Source organism: Mus caroli, chromosome 9 (genome assembly GCF_900094665.2).
Source record: "Mus caroli chromosome 9, CAROLI_EIJ_v1.1, whole genome shotgun sequence".
NCBI classification, from domain to species: domain Eukaryota; kingdom Metazoa; phylum Chordata; class Mammalia; order Rodentia; family Muridae; genus Mus; species Mus caroli.
In genome coordinates, this window is record NC_034578.1 from 56,712,925 (window position 1) to 56,733,082 (window position 20,158).

At 44.9% G+C, this 20,158-nt stretch overlaps 1 protein-coding gene across 2 annotated transcripts; it reads right to left on the reverse strand.

Annotated features, from left to right (window-relative positions):
• Positions 1-1,427: 1,427 nt before the first annotated feature.
• On the reverse strand, positions 1,428-7,842 carry Tmem202 (transmembrane protein 202). 2 transcript variants are annotated; one of them, XM_021172860.1, is made up of 5 exons: positions 7,705-7,842; positions 7,056-7,302; positions 2,861-3,010; positions 2,391-2,522; positions 1,432-2,028 (listed from the first exon to the last, which is right to left on the reverse strand). In XM_021172860.1, the coding sequence occupies exons 1-5, from the start codon at positions 7,780-7,782 to the stop codon at positions 1,808-1,810; spliced, it is 828 nt and encodes a 275-aa protein (XP_021028519.1). In that variant the 5' UTR covers positions 7,783-7,842; the 3' UTR covers positions 1,432-1,807. The 2 variants fall into 2 exon arrangements, with proteins under 2 accessions (XP_029337858.1, XP_021028519.1); XM_029481998.1 differs by lacking the exon at positions 2,391-2,522 and having other exon boundaries at positions 1,428-2,028; positions 7,705-7,791.
• Between the last annotated feature and the right edge of the window lie 12,316 nt (positions 7,843-20,158).

Here is a 20,158-nt window from a genome sequence, read left to right on the forward strand (position 1 = left end):
AGCATCTGTCCTCGTCTTCCACCTTAAGACAAGGTCTCCTGGTGTTCACTTCTGTGTGTTCAAGTCTAGCCGACCTAAGAGCTGAGATATCCCCTGCTTTGCCTCCTATCTCCTGCAGGGCCCTGTGATTACAGACTTGTGCTACTGTGCCCAGCTTTAGGTTACTTCTGAGGCTCCAAACCCAGGTCTTCAGGCATGCACAGCAGGGACTTTACCCAGACTTGGGAGTTGGGTCTTCTGACGGAGAGCTTCACATCCTGTGTGCTGTCATGCTGTTCAGGGACACCGCAGAAGCAGTTAGGGACCTGATAGATGGGCTGCCTCATTACTGCGTCTGCAACCTTTTACATCTTGGAGTCCACATTCTAAATAAATTACAGATCCAGTCAGAGCTTGGCAGCTGCTTCAAGTTTCTAGAACTTTTTTGAGCTAAAGCTGTGGACCTGAGCCTAATCTGTCTTGAGAGCTGAGTGCCTTGCACCACACAGGGGTCTCCTTCTTCCTTACTTCTGCTCACTGGTGAATTGAGAGCACATTAAACCTCGGGATTATATTACCCCCCCCCCAGCTTGTGTTTTGTTTGTTGCTGATGACATTGTTTCTGGTGTGTGAAACTGTTCATCTTGGTTTGACACCCCCCCTTCTCTTCCATCTATTACAATATAAATGTCCTATGGAATTACAGTGAGTTTGTGAATGCCTCATTAAAATTTTCTCCTCACCTGGAGCTAAGAATCATTTTTAACATGATTGACTATAGAGTTTCCCCTCCCCACCCCCAAGATAAGGTGTTTCTGTGTATTTCTGGCTGTCCTGGAACTCATTCTGTACACCAGGCTGAACACAGCAGTTTAAGTATCAGACCTCATAATAATTGGGATCTCCATGAGTTCCCCAGAACCTACCCATACCTCTCAGCTTTTTGGGGGTAGTTGATATTTTCTCCATTGGGGGTTTCCAATCCCTATCCATCAGTATTGCCCAACTGTATTCATTCTTCGAAGGCCCAAAGCCATAAGCAGTAAGAACAACTCAGAGTTAACTTTCAAGGATCACGCGGGTTCGTGGGATTCTCCAGTGCCTGAAAAGTTCTCTGTTCCACATAGGATATTTATTGCTAGCTTTTTTTTTTTCATTTATGAACCTAAATGCTATCATCATCTTTAAAAATATCTCAGCAAGGACTCTGGTGATTACAGGGTAATTGTTGCTTTTCAGAGGACCTGAGTTTGGCTCCCAGAACTCAAGTCAGATAGCTCACAACTGTCAATAACTCAAGTTTCAGGAGATTCTTTTCTCTCTTTTGGCCTCTGTAGGCACTCCCACATAGGACACACACAGAGAGAGAGAGAGAGACAGAGAGAGAGATAGAGAGAAAGAGAGATAAAAAATAAATCTTTTGCAAGATTAAAATATATTTTCTCTGAATTCTCACTACCTTCTCTTTTATTTTCAAGACGTATTTATGTGTGCACGCTCGCACTCCAGAAGAGAATGCCGATGTCCCATCTCCTCATCTCCACCTAGTCTTTGAGGAGGCTTGTTATGTGGGTGCTGGGATTCCAACTCTGAACGCCATGACTGTGCTGCCAGCACTGCTAACTGCTGAGCCATTTCTCCAGCCCTCCATCCTTTTCTCTATAATTGTCTTACATATTTTGGATGTGGTGCACACAAAAGACATTTTGTTAGGTTTCATGCTATTACAGACATGATATCAGAAGGTTTCATCGAAGTTCACAATCTCTTCTCTCTGACCTCACCCTCTCTATTTTTAAGACAGCAAATTTAGCCTTCTGTCATCCTATCACAGTCTTGTGGTAGCTAGTTTTCCCTTTCTCACATTCTGTAGTTTTTCCTGTCTCCCACTTAGAAACTGCATCTCAGAACGTGACCTTTCAGCTGTAGCAGACAGTGTTTTTGGCACTGGCCCAATGCCCAGCCTGGACTTCTGCCATGGATCCGCGCTGACACCCTCATCAGGAGGATGGAATTGGAAAGTTATGAAGTTGAGAAAAGAGATGATCCCTAGAAGAGGGGAAAAATGAGATGTGATTTAACAGACAGACAGTTTCTTAACTCTTAAAACTCGCATTCATCCTTTTAAGGTCTGGTTAGAGTAACGCTTCACTCTGCTGGATTCCAATGATCATGCTATTGTTTTCTGTGTACCCTTAAACAAATTATTTAACCTATCCATACCTCATTTTTGGAAAGAACAAGTTACTAATTCTAGGCTTTTGATTACCAAATCTATGCTTTCCCACCACACCACACTGCCTCCCCACATACAAATGTGCCGTGTCTCTATTTCTTCTCCATTCTACCTCCTGTTACAGAAATGACTTCCTGTTCCATCCTCCTAAGCCCAGCACCGGGGGTTGACTCACCAACACAGATATATAAGACCTCACTGCACCAACTAAGATAGTAGGTCCACAGGAACTCATACTCCATGGCATTCTTTGTGTACAATTCAACCTGCGCCAGAAACAGGTTGAGGCAGAGGAGCAAGCTGACAGCTGGGACCAAAAGCAAAGATGTCACAACCTATCAGCATCTTCTGTTAGCCTTGGCTGCCACCCCCAGCTCCTCTTCCATTTATAGGTATCACACCCATGGCAGAGATCAAAAGGTTTACAACTTGGGGATTAGCCAAGTTGAGAGAAAGAAGGGGTCCTCTACTTGGTATAAGACAATTAAGCTCCATGTTCCATGCAATGGGATAGGACAAGGAGATGGCCACGCGATGTGATGTGGAAGAACATTGAAGGATAGGAAAGACTTGGGAAACCCCCAGAGACACTCAGTTTCCTTGACTATTTTACCCTGGTACACTGACTCCCTTGCTAGTCCATACCTGAGCAGAAGCTGAGCATGGACACCTTCAGATCCAACTCAGCGGACATCATTCTTTCTGCAGGGCGGCAAGAGCTTAAGAGCAAGCCAAGGCCGATAAGCATGAAGAGGATGGAGAGGAGGAACAAGGCTCTGGAGTACTGGAGGTAATCTGCAGGGAGAAGAGGAAAGGCCTCATCAGCCCAGTCACTGACATCCTTGAGGAGCGCTGGAGAGCTCGGCTTAGTGTCACACAGCTGTCATCCCAGCACTCAGGATGTGGCAACAGGAGAACTCGGGAGGTCTGGAACAGCCTGGGCTACATAGTGAGTTCCAGGCTAGCCTGGGCTACTTGAGACCTTGTCTCAAACAAACAAACAATCAAACAGATAACTAATTAAAGCCAGATAAAATCTCAGAGAAGGAAGAATGACAAAAGAAGGTGAAATGGAGTTTGCTGTGTAGTACCGTGGGCACTAGTAAGGTCCTCTTTACTAAGTTTTCATTATCACGTAAAACACCCTTTACCCACTTCTGAAACAGGGTTGCACTATGTCCAAGCTGGCCTTGAGCTGCTAACCTTTCTAGGTCTGTGCTAGACTTACAGGCACACTATCATACTTGGCTACATGGATTTTCTTTACTGTGAAGGCAAAGCCATTTTTGGTAAATTAAGGATAATACATGAATATTTCAGTTATGTCAATTAGTTTATACAAGGGTTGATTGCCATCACAAACCAGTTTAAGACCTTTTTTCCAATTCTAGTTCTAAAAGCAATCTAAATTCAATCTAAATATTGTAATGAACACTAAGTATGAGACAATATAGATATATATAATATATATAATTATATATAAAAATATGAGACAAGAAGACAGACAGCCACATTCTCCATGATTAGAAGTGAGCATCGTTAGTATTTTTTTTTTTCGAGACAGGGTTTCTCTGTATAGCCCTGGCTGTCCAGGAATTCACTTTGTAGACCAGGCTGGCCTCGAACTCAGAAATCCGCCTGCCTCTGCCTCTGGAGTGCTGGGATTAAAGGCATGCACCACCACGTCTGGCTCATTGTTAGCATTTTATTTCATTTTTCTACTTTATTTTATTTTGTTGTTGTTGTTTGACACATATCTCATTTAGCCCAAGCTAGGCTCAAATTTGCAAAGTAACTGAAGACCTTGGACTCTTGATCCTTCTGTCTCTAGCTTTTAAGTGCGGAGTTACAAGTGTGCATCACCATGCCTGGCAGTTTTTTATTTTTTTGAGAAAGGATGTTATTCTAACTTATTATCTACTGAATTTGGGCCCAACTTAGACAACAGAGTAAGAAAGGCTAGCCTAACTTAGCCTCCCAAGTGCTGGGACTGCTTGTGGCACATGCCTTTAGTCCCAACACTTGGGAAGACAGAGGCAGGCAGATCTCTGTGAGTTCAAAGTCAGCCTAGTCTACAGGACACCAAGGGCTACATAGTGAAACCCTGCCTTAAAACAAACAAACAAAGATTATTTCCATTTTGTCCAGCTGAGGTTGTACACACAGGTAATCCTAGCACTTAAGATATAGATTTGGGCCGGGCGTGGTGGCGCACGCCTTTAATCCCAGCACTCGGGAGGCAGAGGCAGGNGGATTTCTGAGTTCGAGGCCAGCCTGGTCTACAGAGTGAGTTCCAGGACAGCCAAGGCTACACAGAAAAACCCTGTCTCGAAAAAACCAAAAAAAAAAAAAAAAAAAGATATAGATTTGGGAAGGAGCAGAAGTTCCACATTGTCCTCAACTGCATAGTCAGCTGGAGGCCATAGAAGGCTACTTGAGACCCTATTTGAAGAAGAAAGAAGAAAGAAGAAGAAGAAGAAGGAGGAGGAGGAGGAGGAGGAATAGGAGGAGGAGGAAGAGGAGGAGGAGGAAGCTGCTGCTGCTGCCAAACAAAACAAAGCAACCAAAATACCAAAGGATTCTGTCTAAGAACTGCCTCATGAGGCTGGAGACAATGCTGAGCTGTTAAGAGCATGCACTGCTCTAGCAGAGACCAGAGTGTGGTTCCCAGCATCCACACACAGCTGATAACCATCTAGAGAACCAGTTCCAGGGGATTAGGCATCCTCTTCTGTATTTGCTGGCACTTCCACTCATGGGTACCAAACATACTTAATTAAAAAGCTAAGGTTTGTTTTTTTTTAAAAAAGATCTGCCATATAAATTTCATTTTGTTCTCTATAGCCTGCTCCTTATTCATTTCCGTTGATAGAAATCATAAGCCTAACCATGGAGGCTTATGTTAGAGGGAGTTAGAGGGAGGCCTCAAGGCAATTTAAAATTTTTCACATTAAAAAGAAAATAACTTAAAGATTTATTTATTTATTATTTATACAATATTTTGTCTGCATGTATGCCTACACACCAGAAGAGGGTACCAGATCTCATTTACAGATGGTTGTGAGCCAGGACCTCTGGAAGAGAAGGCAGTACTCTTAACCGCTGAGCTATCTCTCCACCCAAGAAAATAACTTAAAAGTAGTTTCTAGGGGTTGGAGAGATGGCTCAGCGGTTAAGAGCAGCGACTGCTCTTCCAAAAGTCCTGAGTTCAAATCCCAGTAACTACATGGTGGCTCACAACCATCCGTAATGAGATCTGACGCCCTCTTCTGTAGTGTCTGAAGACAGCTACAATGTACTTACATATAATAAATAAATCTTTTTTAAAAAGTAGTTTCTTTTCTAAAGACTGTGTCACTGTAAATGAACAGTCCATGTAACCTCTAAGACTGAGCTGTAGGCTTCCTACAGCCAGGTATATTTTGCAGTACTTACCTCTTGATACACAAGCGCTCTATCCTTCCCTATAGCTGCCTGACCAAAAAAGCTAAGGGGACCCAAAAAGGGAACTTGGCCTAAGCTGGATCTATTTTATTATTTGGCTTGGAAATGTCGATTTCCTCTTGCTTGTGTGAAATGATGGGCCATAAGGTTAAGCCTGCTGTTGGCACCAACACACTAATAAACAGGAAAACCTGGGCTGTGGAGATAAAAGCAAACATAAACAATGGTGAGTGTCAGCTGGACACTGGAGAGCCTGAGAGACTGGACGGACGACTGGTTGTCTTTGTCTGAGAGCCCAGTCCTGAGTCAGTCCCTTCACACCCACTGCACTTCCTGCCCTTGGCACTTTGTGACAGTCTCTCTTATCCTTTTAAAAGTTCACCCTTAAGATAAGGTTCTAGTACTGGGGGCCGGGGGAGGGGGGAGACAGCAAGATGGCTCAGTGGGTAAAAGCACTTGATGCCAAGCCTGACAACCTGGGTTAGATTCCCTGGGGCTCACAGGGAAGGGGAAAAAAAACTCCAGAAAGACATACATAAATGTAAATAAATAAATTACACACACACACATTCTCTCTCTCTCTCTCTCTCTCTCTCTCTCACACACACACACACACACACACACACACNACTCTCTCTCTCTCTCTCTCTCTCACACACACACACACACACACACACACACACACGAGATGGGGTTTGAAACAGGTTTGGCTATGTAACCCAGGGTAGTCTCAAACTCACTCTCTTCTTCCCTTAGCCTACCAAGGAATAAGATTACAGGCATGTGCTACCATGCTTAACATATGTTTTTCCCCCTAAGACAAGATCACATGATTTAAAAAAAAATAGATTTTTGTATCGCCCAGGCTTTCTCAAACTTACTTCTGATCCTCCTGTCTCTGCCTTCTGAATGCTAGGGTTATAGAGGTGCCATCACAGCTGGTTATGCTTTGCATAAACCTTGTGAATGGTAGGCAAACACACTGCCTACTTAACCACATCCCTGCCCTCTACGTTTTGTATATGTGTTTAGGAGCTCTGGTACAAAAGGGCCTGCCTGCATATGTCAATGAAAAGCTTTCATCTAGAAAGAGGAGCGGTCCAGATAAAAAGGCTACTCAAATATCAATCATGTGGGTCACCTGTATCCAAACCTGTCCCAAGATAGTATCTTATAAATGTCAAAAGAATTGTACCTAAAGAATAGTAGCAGCTTTTATTCATATGGGACAGGAATCAACCCAGGATAGGAAAGAGGACATATACAGGATACCAATAAAAAAGGGCAGTCATATTTACAACTCGTCTCAGATCCAAAAAAATCTTAAAGTAAGAAAGTCAGGCCTGCAATAAAGTAAGAAAATGGGGCCTGTGACATTGATTTTTGTGGCACTCACAGGGTGGCTTGGGTGTGTGGCTCCAGCACAGCTCATGGTAGCATAAGGTCCAGAGTCCTGCTTTGAGTTCAAGGCCATTGTTGTTCACCAGGAACTGCACCAAGTTCAGTGGGGATGTGCAGGCCAGTAGCAAGACACTAAAGCCAGAGAGGCTACCACAGAACATCCGGATGTAGGTGCAAGCCTCATTCACATACTGCTGTCGCTTCTGGGTCGATATGGATTGTTGGTTGGTAGGAAGGGTAGGCTACAAGGATGAGAGAAATGTTGCCAAAGAAGCTAACCCCAGATCCCTGGGGTCTCCTATCTCTCTCTACTCCGATATCCCCAGATGGGTTTGATCTGTAGACCTCTTACCTCTTTTTAAAAGTCAAAATTTCAGGGCTGAAGAGATATGACTCAGAGGTTAAGGGCACTGGCTGCTCTTCCAGAGGTCCTGAGTTCAATTCCCAGCAACCACATGGTGGTTCATTACCATCTATAACAAAATCTGGTGCCCTCTTCTGGTGTGCAAGCATGCATGTAGAATATTGTATACTAAGTAATAAAGTCTTTATAAAAAAAAGTCAAAATTTCGTAGGTATTCTTTTCTAACTTTCTGCTCAAGTCAAGCCCCCTTCCTCTCCTCTGGATTACATTGTCTCCTTACCCGTTGGTATCTCAGGTCCCCCTTTATTTTGACGACCTCAGGACTGTAAAAGGTCATGGTTTGTTCCTTTCTCTCCATCTTGGCAGCCAGTTCAGCTTTCTAACTGCCACGGAATTTTGTCTCAACATCGCCTCACACATGCCAGAAGAATCCTGGGGATAGAGCCTGTTTCTCTTTCATCATTTTCAGTCTTAGAACACAAGGAAGAAATTACGAGAGAGAGAGAGAGAGAGAGAGAGAGAGAGAGAGAGAGAGAACAGACAGGGAGAGACAGAGAGACAGACAAGAGAGAGACAGACAGAGACAGAGAGAGCTAGGGTGTGTGTGTGTGTGTGTGTGTGTGTGTGTGTGTGTGTGTGTGTGTGTGTGTGTGTCTAGACAGGTTTCTCTGTATAGCCTTCTGTCTTTACATGTGTTCTGGGACTCTAACTTGGGTCACCCGGCTTGTACAAAGTGGCTTTACCTGCTTAGCTCTGTCTTTGTCCTCTCATTCCCTCCTTTCAATATCTTCTGTTCATGGAAGAGCACTCTGCCACAGACACACTGCTGACAGGGCCCACTCTAATGCCGATAGCCATTGCCCTGGACACTAAAATCTGATATGCTGAAAGTGACAACTCTTCCAGATGCAGAGATGGTGCTAGGCTCTACATGAAATCGAGGAGTTTCCCTGACTCACATCAGCACAGCCGATGCCCTAGCGACACTGGTCGCCTTACACTACTGTCTGCCTCTGAGCCTTGCCCCTCACCTCCTTCTTAGGAGGTGCTGTACGTCAGAGGTGCAGTGCGGGTGGCATTCTGTTCCTCAGCTACATCACCAGCTTTGCTCACATAGAAACACTGGTTCCTAAGTCCACTGAATCCACATGCCTGAGTATAAGTTTCTGCCAGCACACCCTCTTCCCAGGTCCCATGACCTGTTGAAGCTTGTTCTGTATTTCAGCCGGTGCGAACCACTAGTTCTACATGCTAGTATATGCCCATGCTTCAGCCTGCAAACTTCTCTTGTGCGTGTGATGTATTTGTATGGGACATGCATCCACATATGTGTACCTGTGTGTGCAGATACATAGCTTGACAACAGTTGTCCTCCTTGATCATACTGCACCTTATTTTTTTTTTTTTGAAACAGGGTCTCCATTAAATCCATGCCAATATGGCTGGCCTGGCCAGCAAGGCCCAGGGAGACTTGCTTCTCCATGCCCCAGCATTGGAACTACAAATGCATACCACTGCTCTAGGCTTTGTATAGTGTGTGACAAGTACTTTTTCCTTTTTTCTCTTTTCTTTTTTTTTTTTAAGATTTATTTATTTAATGTATGTGGATACACTGTCACACTTCAGACACACCAGAAGAGGGCATTGGATCCCATTACAGATAGCTGTGAGCCACCATGTGGTTGCTGGGATTTGAACTCAGGACCTCTGGAAGAGCAGTCAATGCTCTTAACCACTGAGCCTTCTCTCCAGCCCAAGCACTTCTTTTTTCAAAGGTTTTATTTTATTTTTGTGATATAGATGTGTATCTGAATATGTGCATGTCAGTGCAGCTGTCTCCAGAGTCCAGAAGAGAGGAACAGATCTGTGAGCTGCCTGATATGAATGCTGGGAGTCACACTTGGGTCCTCGGGTAGAGCAGTCAGAAGTGCTTCTTTTCTAACTGAGCCATCTCCCCAGCTCCTCGGGTGTAACACAGGCTGACTTCAAACTCATGATCCCCCTGAATCTGCCTCTTCCACATTTTCCTGCTAGCAGGAACCAGCAAAGCCAGCCAAACTTCCTTTCTGCCAAAGTACTATTTAACTTTTCCGGCACCAGTTCCAAGTGTGGAGGCAGAATATTTAGTGACAAATGAGACTGGGTGACCAACAGATTTCTAGACAACTCACTGAGGTTGGTACAGAGGGAAGAGAGGTACCACTACCAGAAATAGAGAAGGGTATACAAGCTATATTTTAAAGGGTTTCCCAGGTCATCAACCTGGAGGACATTTGCGGTGAAGACATGTACCAAGACAGGAAGCCACAAAGGGCTTGAGGCTCTTAGGACACTATCAATTGGATTCTACCAGGTATGGAATAAAGGTTGCCAGTATGTGTGATGGCTCACGCCTGTAATTTCAGCACTGAGAAGTCACAGGGAGGGTGATCACTCATGAATTTGAAGCTAGTCTGGGCTACAGAGTAAGTTCTAGGCTAGCCTGGACTACAGAGAAAATTCTGGGCCAACCTGACTACAGAGTGAGATGCTGCCTAAAAATAAAAACAAAACAAACAAACAAACAACCCCACAACCACCACCACCAACAACAAAACACCATATATTGTGCACCACAACTAGATGGTTGTGGTGAGTCTATTGCTGAAGACATGTCACACTCTGGTTCTAGGACATAGAACACTGAGAAATTAAGCAAGACCTGACCTCTAAACTTCTGTCCTGCTGCCAGCTTCCACAGAGCCAGCAGGTACTATACAGACCGCTAGGGGAGAAAAGAATGTCAACAGTCTTCCCCAGCCCTGGGTCCTTACTTGGTGTTACATGGTCATCCTTGCAGCCTCTCTGATGTCTTTGCAAGCTTGCTCAAATGCAGCCTTGGCACAAGCCACATCATGACAGATAAAATACTAATATTGGTGGAAAACTGTGTTACCCTGGGATCCCTGGGATTCCTTCACTAGGGGCATTAAACAAGCACACCACCAAACAGATGACATTGATGTAATGTGGGATGCTAGACCATTTGTGAACAGTGACTAATGTCTTGAATAAAACAATCTACTCATTAAAGGAACAGATTGGCACCACCCGATGCTCAGGCCTACCCTGAGCACTTACCCCAAAGAGTAGGCCTCTGACTAGCTAGGAACGTGCTGAGCTCTGTGGTGGGTATAACAGAACACGCATGTGAATCTGGTGGCTATGTATGCTGTCATTTAGTATACAGTGAGACCATTGTCATTGTTTTGAAAAGCAGTCTTGGGCTGGAGAGATAGCTCAGTGATTAAGAGCACTGACTGCTCTTCTGAAGGTCAGACTCCTGAAATTTGAACCAATAACTGTCTACTGAGTCATGTTGAACCAAACTGTTTTCCTGCCTCCTGCTCATCACTGCTGGCCGTAAAGATCGCAGAGGCCCTTGGAGAAGGACATCGTGTATTGTATTTAAAACACAAAGAATTTTCTCATTCCTGGGTCATGCTTACATTGTCATCAGAAAATGGGAAGTTTCATATTCTTCACCCTCTGTCTCCATGCTTAGAGCTCTAAGTTCTGCCTAAGCCAGTTTGCTCCTTTGCTGGCTTAACAAGCCTTACTCTTTCCACTGGCCTACTGACACTGTCTGGATAATACAGACTCAAGGAAGATGGAAGATTTTAATTCCTTTCTGTGCAGTTTCTTTTTTCTTTTCTTTTCTTTTTTTGTTTGTTTGTTTATTTGTTTGTTTGTTTGTTTGAGACAGGGTTTCTCTGTATAGCCCTGGCTGTCCTGGAACTCACTTTATAGACCAGGCTGGCCTCGAACTCAGAAATCTGCCTGCCTCTACCTCCCAAGTGCTGGGATTAAAGGCATGTGCCACCACTGCCCTGTGAGAAACCCCATCTTGAAAAAAACCAAACCAAACCAAAACAAAACAATAAACAAACAAACAAACAAACAAAACCCAAGTTGTTTCATTTCTTCTGAATTTCTTAGGTTGCTGAAAGTTGACAAATTCAAGTCCATAACATTCCTTTTTGAATAGGGCAGTGGAATAAAATACAGACATGGGTGTAATGCACTGCGTTCAAGCTCGAGGAAACCAGATGATCTTAAGCATCTCTGAGGGAGAATCCAAGGGGATCAGACAGACTCCCTGTCATGGGCCTACATATGCCCATTCCCATTCCAGCCCTGTCACTCTCTGGATATATTTCACCTTAAAAATTTATAAATAATTTCACTTAAAAATGTGTTTGACTCAGGCATGGTGATAGACACCTGTAATCTTAGCTTTCGGGATGTTGAAGGAGGAAGACCAGCATGATCTGGTTACATAACAACTTCCTGTCGAAAAACCATGACAGAAGAAAAATGTATGGGGTTGCACTGTGCTACACGCATTAAGGGACACATTTACTAATTGACCAAGCCAGCTCAGTCAGTCAACAGGGTCTCCAGGGAGTGAGGGAACAAAAAAAAAATTAAACAAAAGTACAGCATGACCCCACCCAGTGCCAAAGCTGAGAAGTCAGCTTTTTTTTTTTCCCAGTCAGCTTTTATATCATTCTAGGTTCACACAGTGAACATAGTCAGTCCTAAGGCATAAACAAAGCAATCAAGGAGCAAACAAGGCAATAACCAAAGTAAACAAACAAGGCAATCAGCAAAGTTCCAGGTCACTGTGCCTAAGGGTTTATTGGAACAACTAAGATACAAGGAATACAAAACACTCCTTGGCTGTATTTACCTTGAGCCTACTTCTTTGTCTAGCCCAATGCCAAGTTCCTGCCAAATTCCTAAAAGCAGCCCCTAAAGCTCTCCACAATTAATCTTATAACCTTTGAATATCCAACTATGCATCCCGAAGGTGCTAGGTCCTGCAAGTGTCACTAGATGTAAGAGCCTAAGGTGGCTCTTGAGGACTAGTACTTCATGCTTCTGTCCCCAGTTCCTTCCCCTCACATGACAGGCACAGACTAGATTTTTCTAAGATCACATCTAGCTCTTAATATTTAAGAATCTCAAATATTTCCCTTAAGTTACTAATATTTTTAAGTATGTATTTATGTGTATGTGAGTGTGCCTGTCCTATTATATGTGCACCACATTTAGGCAGGTGTCTAAGAGGCCAGAAGAGGGTGTCAGATGCCCTGGAACTGGAGCTGGAGGTAGTTGTGAGCCCCCTGATGTGGGTGATGGGAACTAAACCCAAGGCATCCTCCAAGTACTCTTCTTACCTGCTGAGCTGTCCTTCAGCCTCGTTGATACTGCTTTCTGGGTGAGAAGAGATCTTCTGTTCCCTTAGTTCACCCACTTATACAATAGGGGATTAAATAAAGTTTTCAAACATACAAACTGTGTTGATTTAAAGTGAGAAGAGTGGTGCTTCTCCCTGAGTCTTTGTGAAGACAACACTAAGTTCTGACCAGTGGCTCTATCTCTGCCAGGTTCCTAAAAAACCTGCTAAGGGCGGGGACAGCCAGAGCCTCTGTCCTCACCTCTAAAGAACAAAGCGTACTGTGGAGCTGTGCATCACTGCCCTGGAGCCATTTTGACCTAAACGCTCTGCCATCTCTTTCCAAATCTCTTCCTCAAGGAAGGATGCATAAAAGAGCTCCTTCGCGCGCGTGCGTGTGTGTGTGTGTGTGTGTGTGTGTGTGTGTGTGTGTGCGCGTGTGCGTGTGTGTGTGTGTGTGTGTCCCACATAAGGGAAAAGTGTAAGAGAGAACTATAACACAGAATATTTTTAAGTGAGGTGAGGTGAAGTAGGGACACGGCTCTGTGGGTGCAGTGCATGCTGTGTAAGGGATCCCCACGACCGAGAGTGCAAAGCTTGATCTAGCCACTCACACCCATAACCTCAGCACTGGGAAGCAAGGACAAGTGGCTCCCCTGAGCTCATCTCAAGAAACAAAGCAAAGAGCAGCTGAGGAAAAACGCAGTGTCTGGACTCTACACACACGTGCAGGTATGCACACATGCAAAAGTCCACATAGCATGCATGCTTCATACACAGAGAAAACTGTGCCGGACAAAGAAAGAAATCCACAAAAAACACTGAGATGGAAGGAGATGCTGGTCAGCTAGCTGCTCAGCACTCGCCTAGCATGCAGAGGCCAGAGGTTTGCTTCCCAGCACTGACAACAAGACGGCATTTCACTTAAAAAAAAAAGGTTATTTTCTATATTTATTTTTATTTTATGTACATTGGTGTTTTTACCTGTGTGAGGGTGTTGGGTTCCCCGGAACCGTGGTACAGTAGGTGTTGCAATTGAACCTAGGTCCTTGGGAAGAACTGACACTGCTTCTCACACACACACACACACACACACACACACACACACACACACACACACACACACCAAAAGAGATCAGTGAAATGTGCTATTTGGAAATTGTATTTTCTGCTTTGTGTATGTGTGCACGTGCCTCTCCATCCACCATATGAGTCCCAGGGACCGAACTCAGGTTTCAGCCTCAGCACTCAGTACCTTTGCCCACGGAGCTACCTCACCAGCTCTGGAACCTGCCACAGTAATGTGTCACTAGTTTTCTAAAGCCAAATACTAGGGAACGGCCACAGGACAGAAGGTCTCAGAATATCTATGCTGTAGATTTCTAGAAGCTGGGCTCTTAGTCAAAAGGGAGGAGATAGGAGAATCGAGGCACTGGAGAATGAGAGGAAGGTAAGGAGCGAAGAAGTGGGGCTTCCAGGGCCAGCTAGAAAATCCCAGTGAGCAGCAAGGCCAGGGTTGACTGCTTTCCTACATTCCATCCTTGGGTTTTGTTTCAATGCTGCCACACCTTCTCTTGGGGAAGAAGGGAGGGGTGGTTCCTGTGGGTGCCTGCACCTGTGGGTACAGGAAAAGCAGGCAGTGTTTTCCTCATAGCAGCAGGAGCAGTTCCCAAAACAAAAGAACAAAAACCTCAAAGGGCTAAATCTGAAAAGCCTCCTGGTGTGGTGCAGGCCTGTAATTCGGCACTAGGAATCCTGAGGCAGGAGGATTTTACATTTCAGGCCAGCTTTGGCTGTGTAGTAAAGTAAGATCTATTTAGAAAGGAAGAAACAGAGGGAGAGAAGAGGGAGGGAGGAAGGGAGGGAGGGAGAAGGGGCCAAAGAAATGGCTAACGGGTTAAGAGGGCTGGCTACTCTTCCAGAAGATCTGATTTGACTCCCGGCACCCTAGAGTGGTTGCTGTGCCTTAGAACTGAGTGTAACTCCAGTTCCAGGGTACCCAACACCCTCTTCTGGTCTCCAAGGGCACCTTTATTCATGTGGCACACACATATACACATAAGTAAAACAATTACTATTTAAAAGGACAGAAAGAGATAAGAAAGAAGACAAAATGTAGGGATGGAAAGACGGCTCAGAGCTTAAGAGTACTGACTGCTCTTCAACTCCCAGCAACCACACGGTGGCTCACAGCCATCTGTAATCGGATCTGATGCCCTCTTCTGGTGTGTCTGAAGAGAGCAGTGGTGTACTCATACATAACATACATACTCTTTAAAAAAAGAAAAGAAGAAGACAAAAATAAATGAAATTAAAATGTGTAGGTGGCACATATTTACATGTTAAAAAATAAAAACTATCTGAAAGGCTCTATGAGGAGAGCCCCCCCCCCCCCNCCATACTTAGCCTGTCAGTACTCACCCCTCCAGAAGCAGTCAGCATTCACAGTTACATCCGCTTGTTTCCAGAGACTGCATAGACAGAGCACTAGACAGGCCTCCTCCTAGACAGGTTTTCCCTCCTTGGAGTAGCATTTTCCTTTGTGAAGTCTGCTCTGAGTTTGTGCTGTCCTACTGCTGCTGCTAGAGCGCCTTGGTCAGTGCCAGCCCTGCCAGATGTCCACTTGATGCATCCTCAGAACGAGGCTGAGGACATCACCCCGGGTCATCTGATGGCATTGTCGGGTTTCCAAGGCTGCTCTTGACTCACTTATTTTTAATTTTTCTTAGAGATGGGGAGCACTTACAGATGTAGGACCCCGAATATGGGGACCCCCACTCTAGTCCAGGGACAGGAAGCACCCACGAACACAAGAATCCTCTCTTGTTGCAAGACGCACGAGGCTTTATTGGCAGAGCTCTGGGCCGACACGTACCTCACACNGGAGGCAGGGGAGTCGACCCTGGGGCTCGGAAGCTAGGGGTTTTTTAAGAAGCAAAGGGTTAGGAGTACAAGGAATTTTGACAAAGGCACGGGATTGGTTCATTAACAGAAAGATTACAGGTCAGCTAAAAGGGGCATCAGAACTTTGTTCCGGTGGGCTTGGGGCTTATCTTTGTTCACATAATCAACCAGTTGATGTATGACTTTACCCGGCGCCAAGGGGTAATAGACAGAGGGGAGGTTCCGGTCAGATGGTGTTGACTTTAGACAAGAGGACCCTGCCTGTCCTCGGATTGAGGGGAGATTCCTGCCAGATGGTGTTAACTTAGATAATTTAGCCCCATTTGTCCTTGAATACCTTTTCATCTTTACAGCCAAGATGCTCTTAGGAATGCCTTAACAACAGCCCTACCCTGGCATGCCTGGGGGCTGTTCTGCTTTGTTCTCAGTCCCAGGACAACTCACAAGTTACAATATTTCATCTTCCTTCACAGCCATGTTACAGTAGTGCTCACCTTTAACCCAAACACCGGGGAGACAGAGGCAGGTGGAGCTCTATGAGTTCAAGGCCAACCCAGTGACTTTCAGTCCAGCTAGAGCTTCATAGAGAGACTGTGCCGCAAAGCAAACAAACACTAAAACCACAAAACAAAACAAAAATTAAACAAAAACAAAAATGGAGTTTTCTACTTACTTTTGATTCCATGGTTGGAATTTCATAGTATCTCATGATCCAAGAGCCATCTTACATCTGAGATACTTTCAATCAAGTGCAGATTAAGAATGTAGACTGCAGGCTGGTGAGATGGCTCAGCAGGTAAGAGCACCTGACTGCTCTTCCAAAGGTCCTGAGTTCAAATCCCAGAAACCACATGGTGGCTCACGACCATCCGTAATGAGATCTGACTCCCTCTTCTGGTGTGTCTGAAGACAGCTACAGTGTACTTACATATAATAAATAAATCTTAAAAAAAGAAGAAGAAGAAGAAGAAGAAGAAGAAGAAGAAGAAGAAGAAGAAGAAGAAGAAGAAGAAGAAGAAGAATATAGACTGCTGCCAGGCAGTGGTGGTACACGTCTTTAATCCCAGCGCTTGGGAGGCAGATGCAGGCGGATTTCTGAGTTTGAGGCCAGCCTGGTCTACAGAGTGAGTTCCAGAACATCCAGGGCTACACAGAGAATCCCTGTCTCAAAAAAAAAAAAAAAAAATCAAAGGAAAAAAAAAAGAATATAGACTGCTGGGGCACATCGTGGCTTTAACAAAATAGAACTTTAGGGCCTGAAGACACTATATATACATTATCATACAGAAGAGGAAACTAGGACTTTTGTTATGAGTGTGTGAAGTCAGAGGTGTCAGAGCTCCTTGGAGCTGGAGTTACAGAGGGTTTTGAGACACCAAATATGGGTGCTAGGAATCAAACCTGGGTCCTCTGCAAGAGCACTAAGCAGTCTTAATCACCTAGCCATCTCTTCATCCCTGGGCTTTTCAGAAACCTGCTGTGTGAGTTCATAGGAAGAACTCGGAATAGCACAGGTCTGCTCTCCTAGCTCCATTATCCCTAACTCTGTAATTGGTCAGTCACACAATCCGGATTTTGCTAGTGGAACTTTTCTTTGTTAAGTGCGCCTAATCAACTTCTAACTAAGCCAAAATTTTAATCAGTGGAAAGGTGCAGTCAGGTAGAAAGTATATAAATAGAGATGTTTATCCACTTGATATTTAAACAGAACGTCTAAACCAGGCCATGACAGTACCACACAATCACAGTGGCCACTACTAGCAGAACCATAAAATCAAATAAGGTTATGTAAGCCAGCCCTGCTGAGTCATAGCACTGACCACATAAGGGCTGCCATCTGGCAGCAGGGGTAGCCAAGGGCTGTTTAGTCAGGGTGATGGCTCTGCAGTTTCAGCTGTGCTGCCATTAAAACACAAGTGTTATTTCAGGACCAACTGGCTGAGATCAGTCTTGGAAACTTCTTCCGATGACAGTCATTAACAGAAGTTGAGATAATTCTTCTTTAAATACATCCCCACACACTGATAAATCATTTTCTCTTTTGAGGATCTGCCTGAACAACCAAGGACGAATAACCAGTAACTCAAAGAATCCAGCTAAGCCTCTCTGCCCAGAAAAATAATGTTTTCAAACATGGGAAATGAAGCTCTCTTCGTGTGCCTCAGCATGGTCTCTGTACAGCCTGAGGAGGCCTAGTCCTTTCAAATCTTCAGAATCCAGTTTCTGTGGCAAACTCCCAAGATGAATATTACAGGTCTGCCCACGAGGTGCATCTTTGTTCTATTGTTATGAAGAGACACCATGACCTTAGCAACACTTATAAAGGAAAATATTTGTAAGATGGGGACTTGCTTACAGTTTCAAAGGTTTAATTCATTATCATTATGGCAGGGAGCATGATGGCAGGGAGCATGGTGGCACACTTGGTGCTAAAGCAGTAACTGAGACCTACATCCTGATCCTTGGGCATCAGGCAGAGAGGAGAGAGAGGAGGAAGGGAGAGAGAGGGGAGAGAAGAGGAGAGGAGGGTGAGGGAAGAGGTGGGGGAGGGAGAGAAGAGAGATTGGACCTGTCAGTCATGAGTTTTTGAAACCTCAAAGCCCACCCCCAATGGCACACTTCCTCCAGCAAGGCCACACCTTCAAAGTCTTGTAATCCTTTGACACAGATCCACTCTCTAGCGACCAAGCAGTCAAACATATGAGCCTATTGGGGCCGTTCCCATTCATATCGCCATACCCACCCACAACGTAGGTAGCACCTCTCACTGGCTTGGGGTTCTAGACTGAACAGAGGAGAAAGCCAGCTGGGCGTCAGCACACACTGCCTTCACCTTCCTGATGCTGGACTCAGTGTGACTAGCTACCTCAGCCACCTCTCGCTCCTTGCTGCATGCTTTCCCCTGTATGATGGACAATACCTCAAACTGTCGGCCAAAACAAACCCTTACTTCCTAAGTTGCTGCTGCTGTTGTTGTTGTTAGTTTTTTGTGTGTTAGTCTGTTAGTTTGAGACAGGGTTTTCAGTGTCGTCTTGATTGTCCTGATGCTCACTCTGCAGACCAGGTTGGCCTCAAAGTCAAGAGATCTGCCTGCTTCTGCTTGCTTCCTGAGTGCTGGGTTTAAAGGTGTGGGCCACCACAGCCTGGTTTATCACAACAGCAAGACAGGAAAGACACATATCTAGTATAGAGTGAGTGACTCAGTAATTTTCTACTTAGTTCACGATCCAGCCTCATCCTTCCTCGTGCACGATTTCTGTTTTTCTAGCCAGATACAGCAGTTCATTAGTGCCTCCCATACTCTTCCACAGATCTCCACTTTGGTTCGCCCATATTAGTCATCCAACATCCACTCATGAAATGTCTGCTCTGTGCCAGGCTCTTCTGGGACCTTGGATCCTTGAGTGAGCACGTCATTGTTTCTCCTTGACCGTTGCCTCCCTCCACAGGCTGGCCTCTTCTCTACACACTGAGTCAGGCTGGGCTTGCAAAATCTAACACAAGTGCTTCCTTCATGCACGCACTGGACAAACACAGCTGAACACTTCCTGCCTGCAGAGTCCTGGCTTAGGCAGTAAGGCTACAATGGTCTCATTCACCATGTGGTCTGATGGGGACATGGATAAGCAAAGGGACCAAAAATGAACCTTGTAAAAGCAATGGAGACAAACCCATGCCTCACACCGCCCTTATCCTCACAGCATACATGCAAGATGACTAGGCTTCCTTGGAGGGTATCAGCCAGGGTGCTAGCCTTCCTGAGCCTTATCACCCCAAGAATGGATTGAGTCTCCAGTTCATCATCTATTCTATAATCAAAGTGTACTTGTTGAAATTCTCTAGTACTAGGGTCTCCGCAACCACCACGGCTGGTAGAGCAGTGATCTGTGGGAATCAAGAAGGTAGTTCAGTTCAACATGACTAAGGGGGAAGGACACACAACTTTGTCAACTGGCTCACACACAAGCAACACGTATGCCCACATGTTAGCACACCACATGTACTTCCACACACTTAACATGCTGCCCCAAACACAGAGTCCAGAGGCTGGGGGTTTGCTTAGGTTGTAGCACAGACAATAGAGCATTTGTCTTCCTATCATGCATGAGCCCTGTTTTCAGACCCCATGACTGTGTTTCAGGTGTACTAGGCATAATATACCTGTAAACCGAGCACTCAGGAGATGGAAGCTAGAGAGTCTGAAGTTCAAGGTCATCCTCAGCTGCACAGCAACCAGCCTGGGCTTCATGAGACGCCTAAAGCTTTGTTTTGTTTTAAAAAGATGACTGCAAGCCTTAGGACTTGCTTCCTGGTTTTGGAAATTGCCATGTTCTGGGATACCAAGTCTAGCACAATTAATGACCGAGGAGACAGCTCTCTCTCTTTTCTTCCACTGTTCCTCCTGCTCACTTCAGGGTTGAGGATTGAACCTGCGTTCTCATGCGTGCTAATAAAGTTATCTATCACGGAGCTACACCTCTAGCTAAGAGAACTCTTCATAAATTCTTCTCAGTTATAGAAGTAAACATGGCTTCTGCACTTACAACAGCAGTCTTTCTACCTTGACCTGCTGAACACTCGGGTTACAGGCTTTTTTTTTTTTTTTTTT

Excerpts from the sequence above, each read along its gene's own strand:
- Tmem202 (XM_021172860.1), bottom strand. The coding sequence starts at position 7,782 with ATGGAGAGAAAGGAACAAACCATGACCTTTTACAGTCCTGAGGTCGTC. Across the intron at positions 2,523-2,860 it reads CATGCTCAGCTTCTGCTCAG|CTGTCAGCTTGCTCCTCTGC; the intron begins GTATGGACTAGC and ends TTTTGGTCCCAG. Across the intron at positions 2,029-2,390 it reads GGTCTTATATATCTGTGTTG|GGATCATCTCTTTTCTCAAC; the intron begins GTGAGTCAACCC and ends CCCCTCTTCTAG.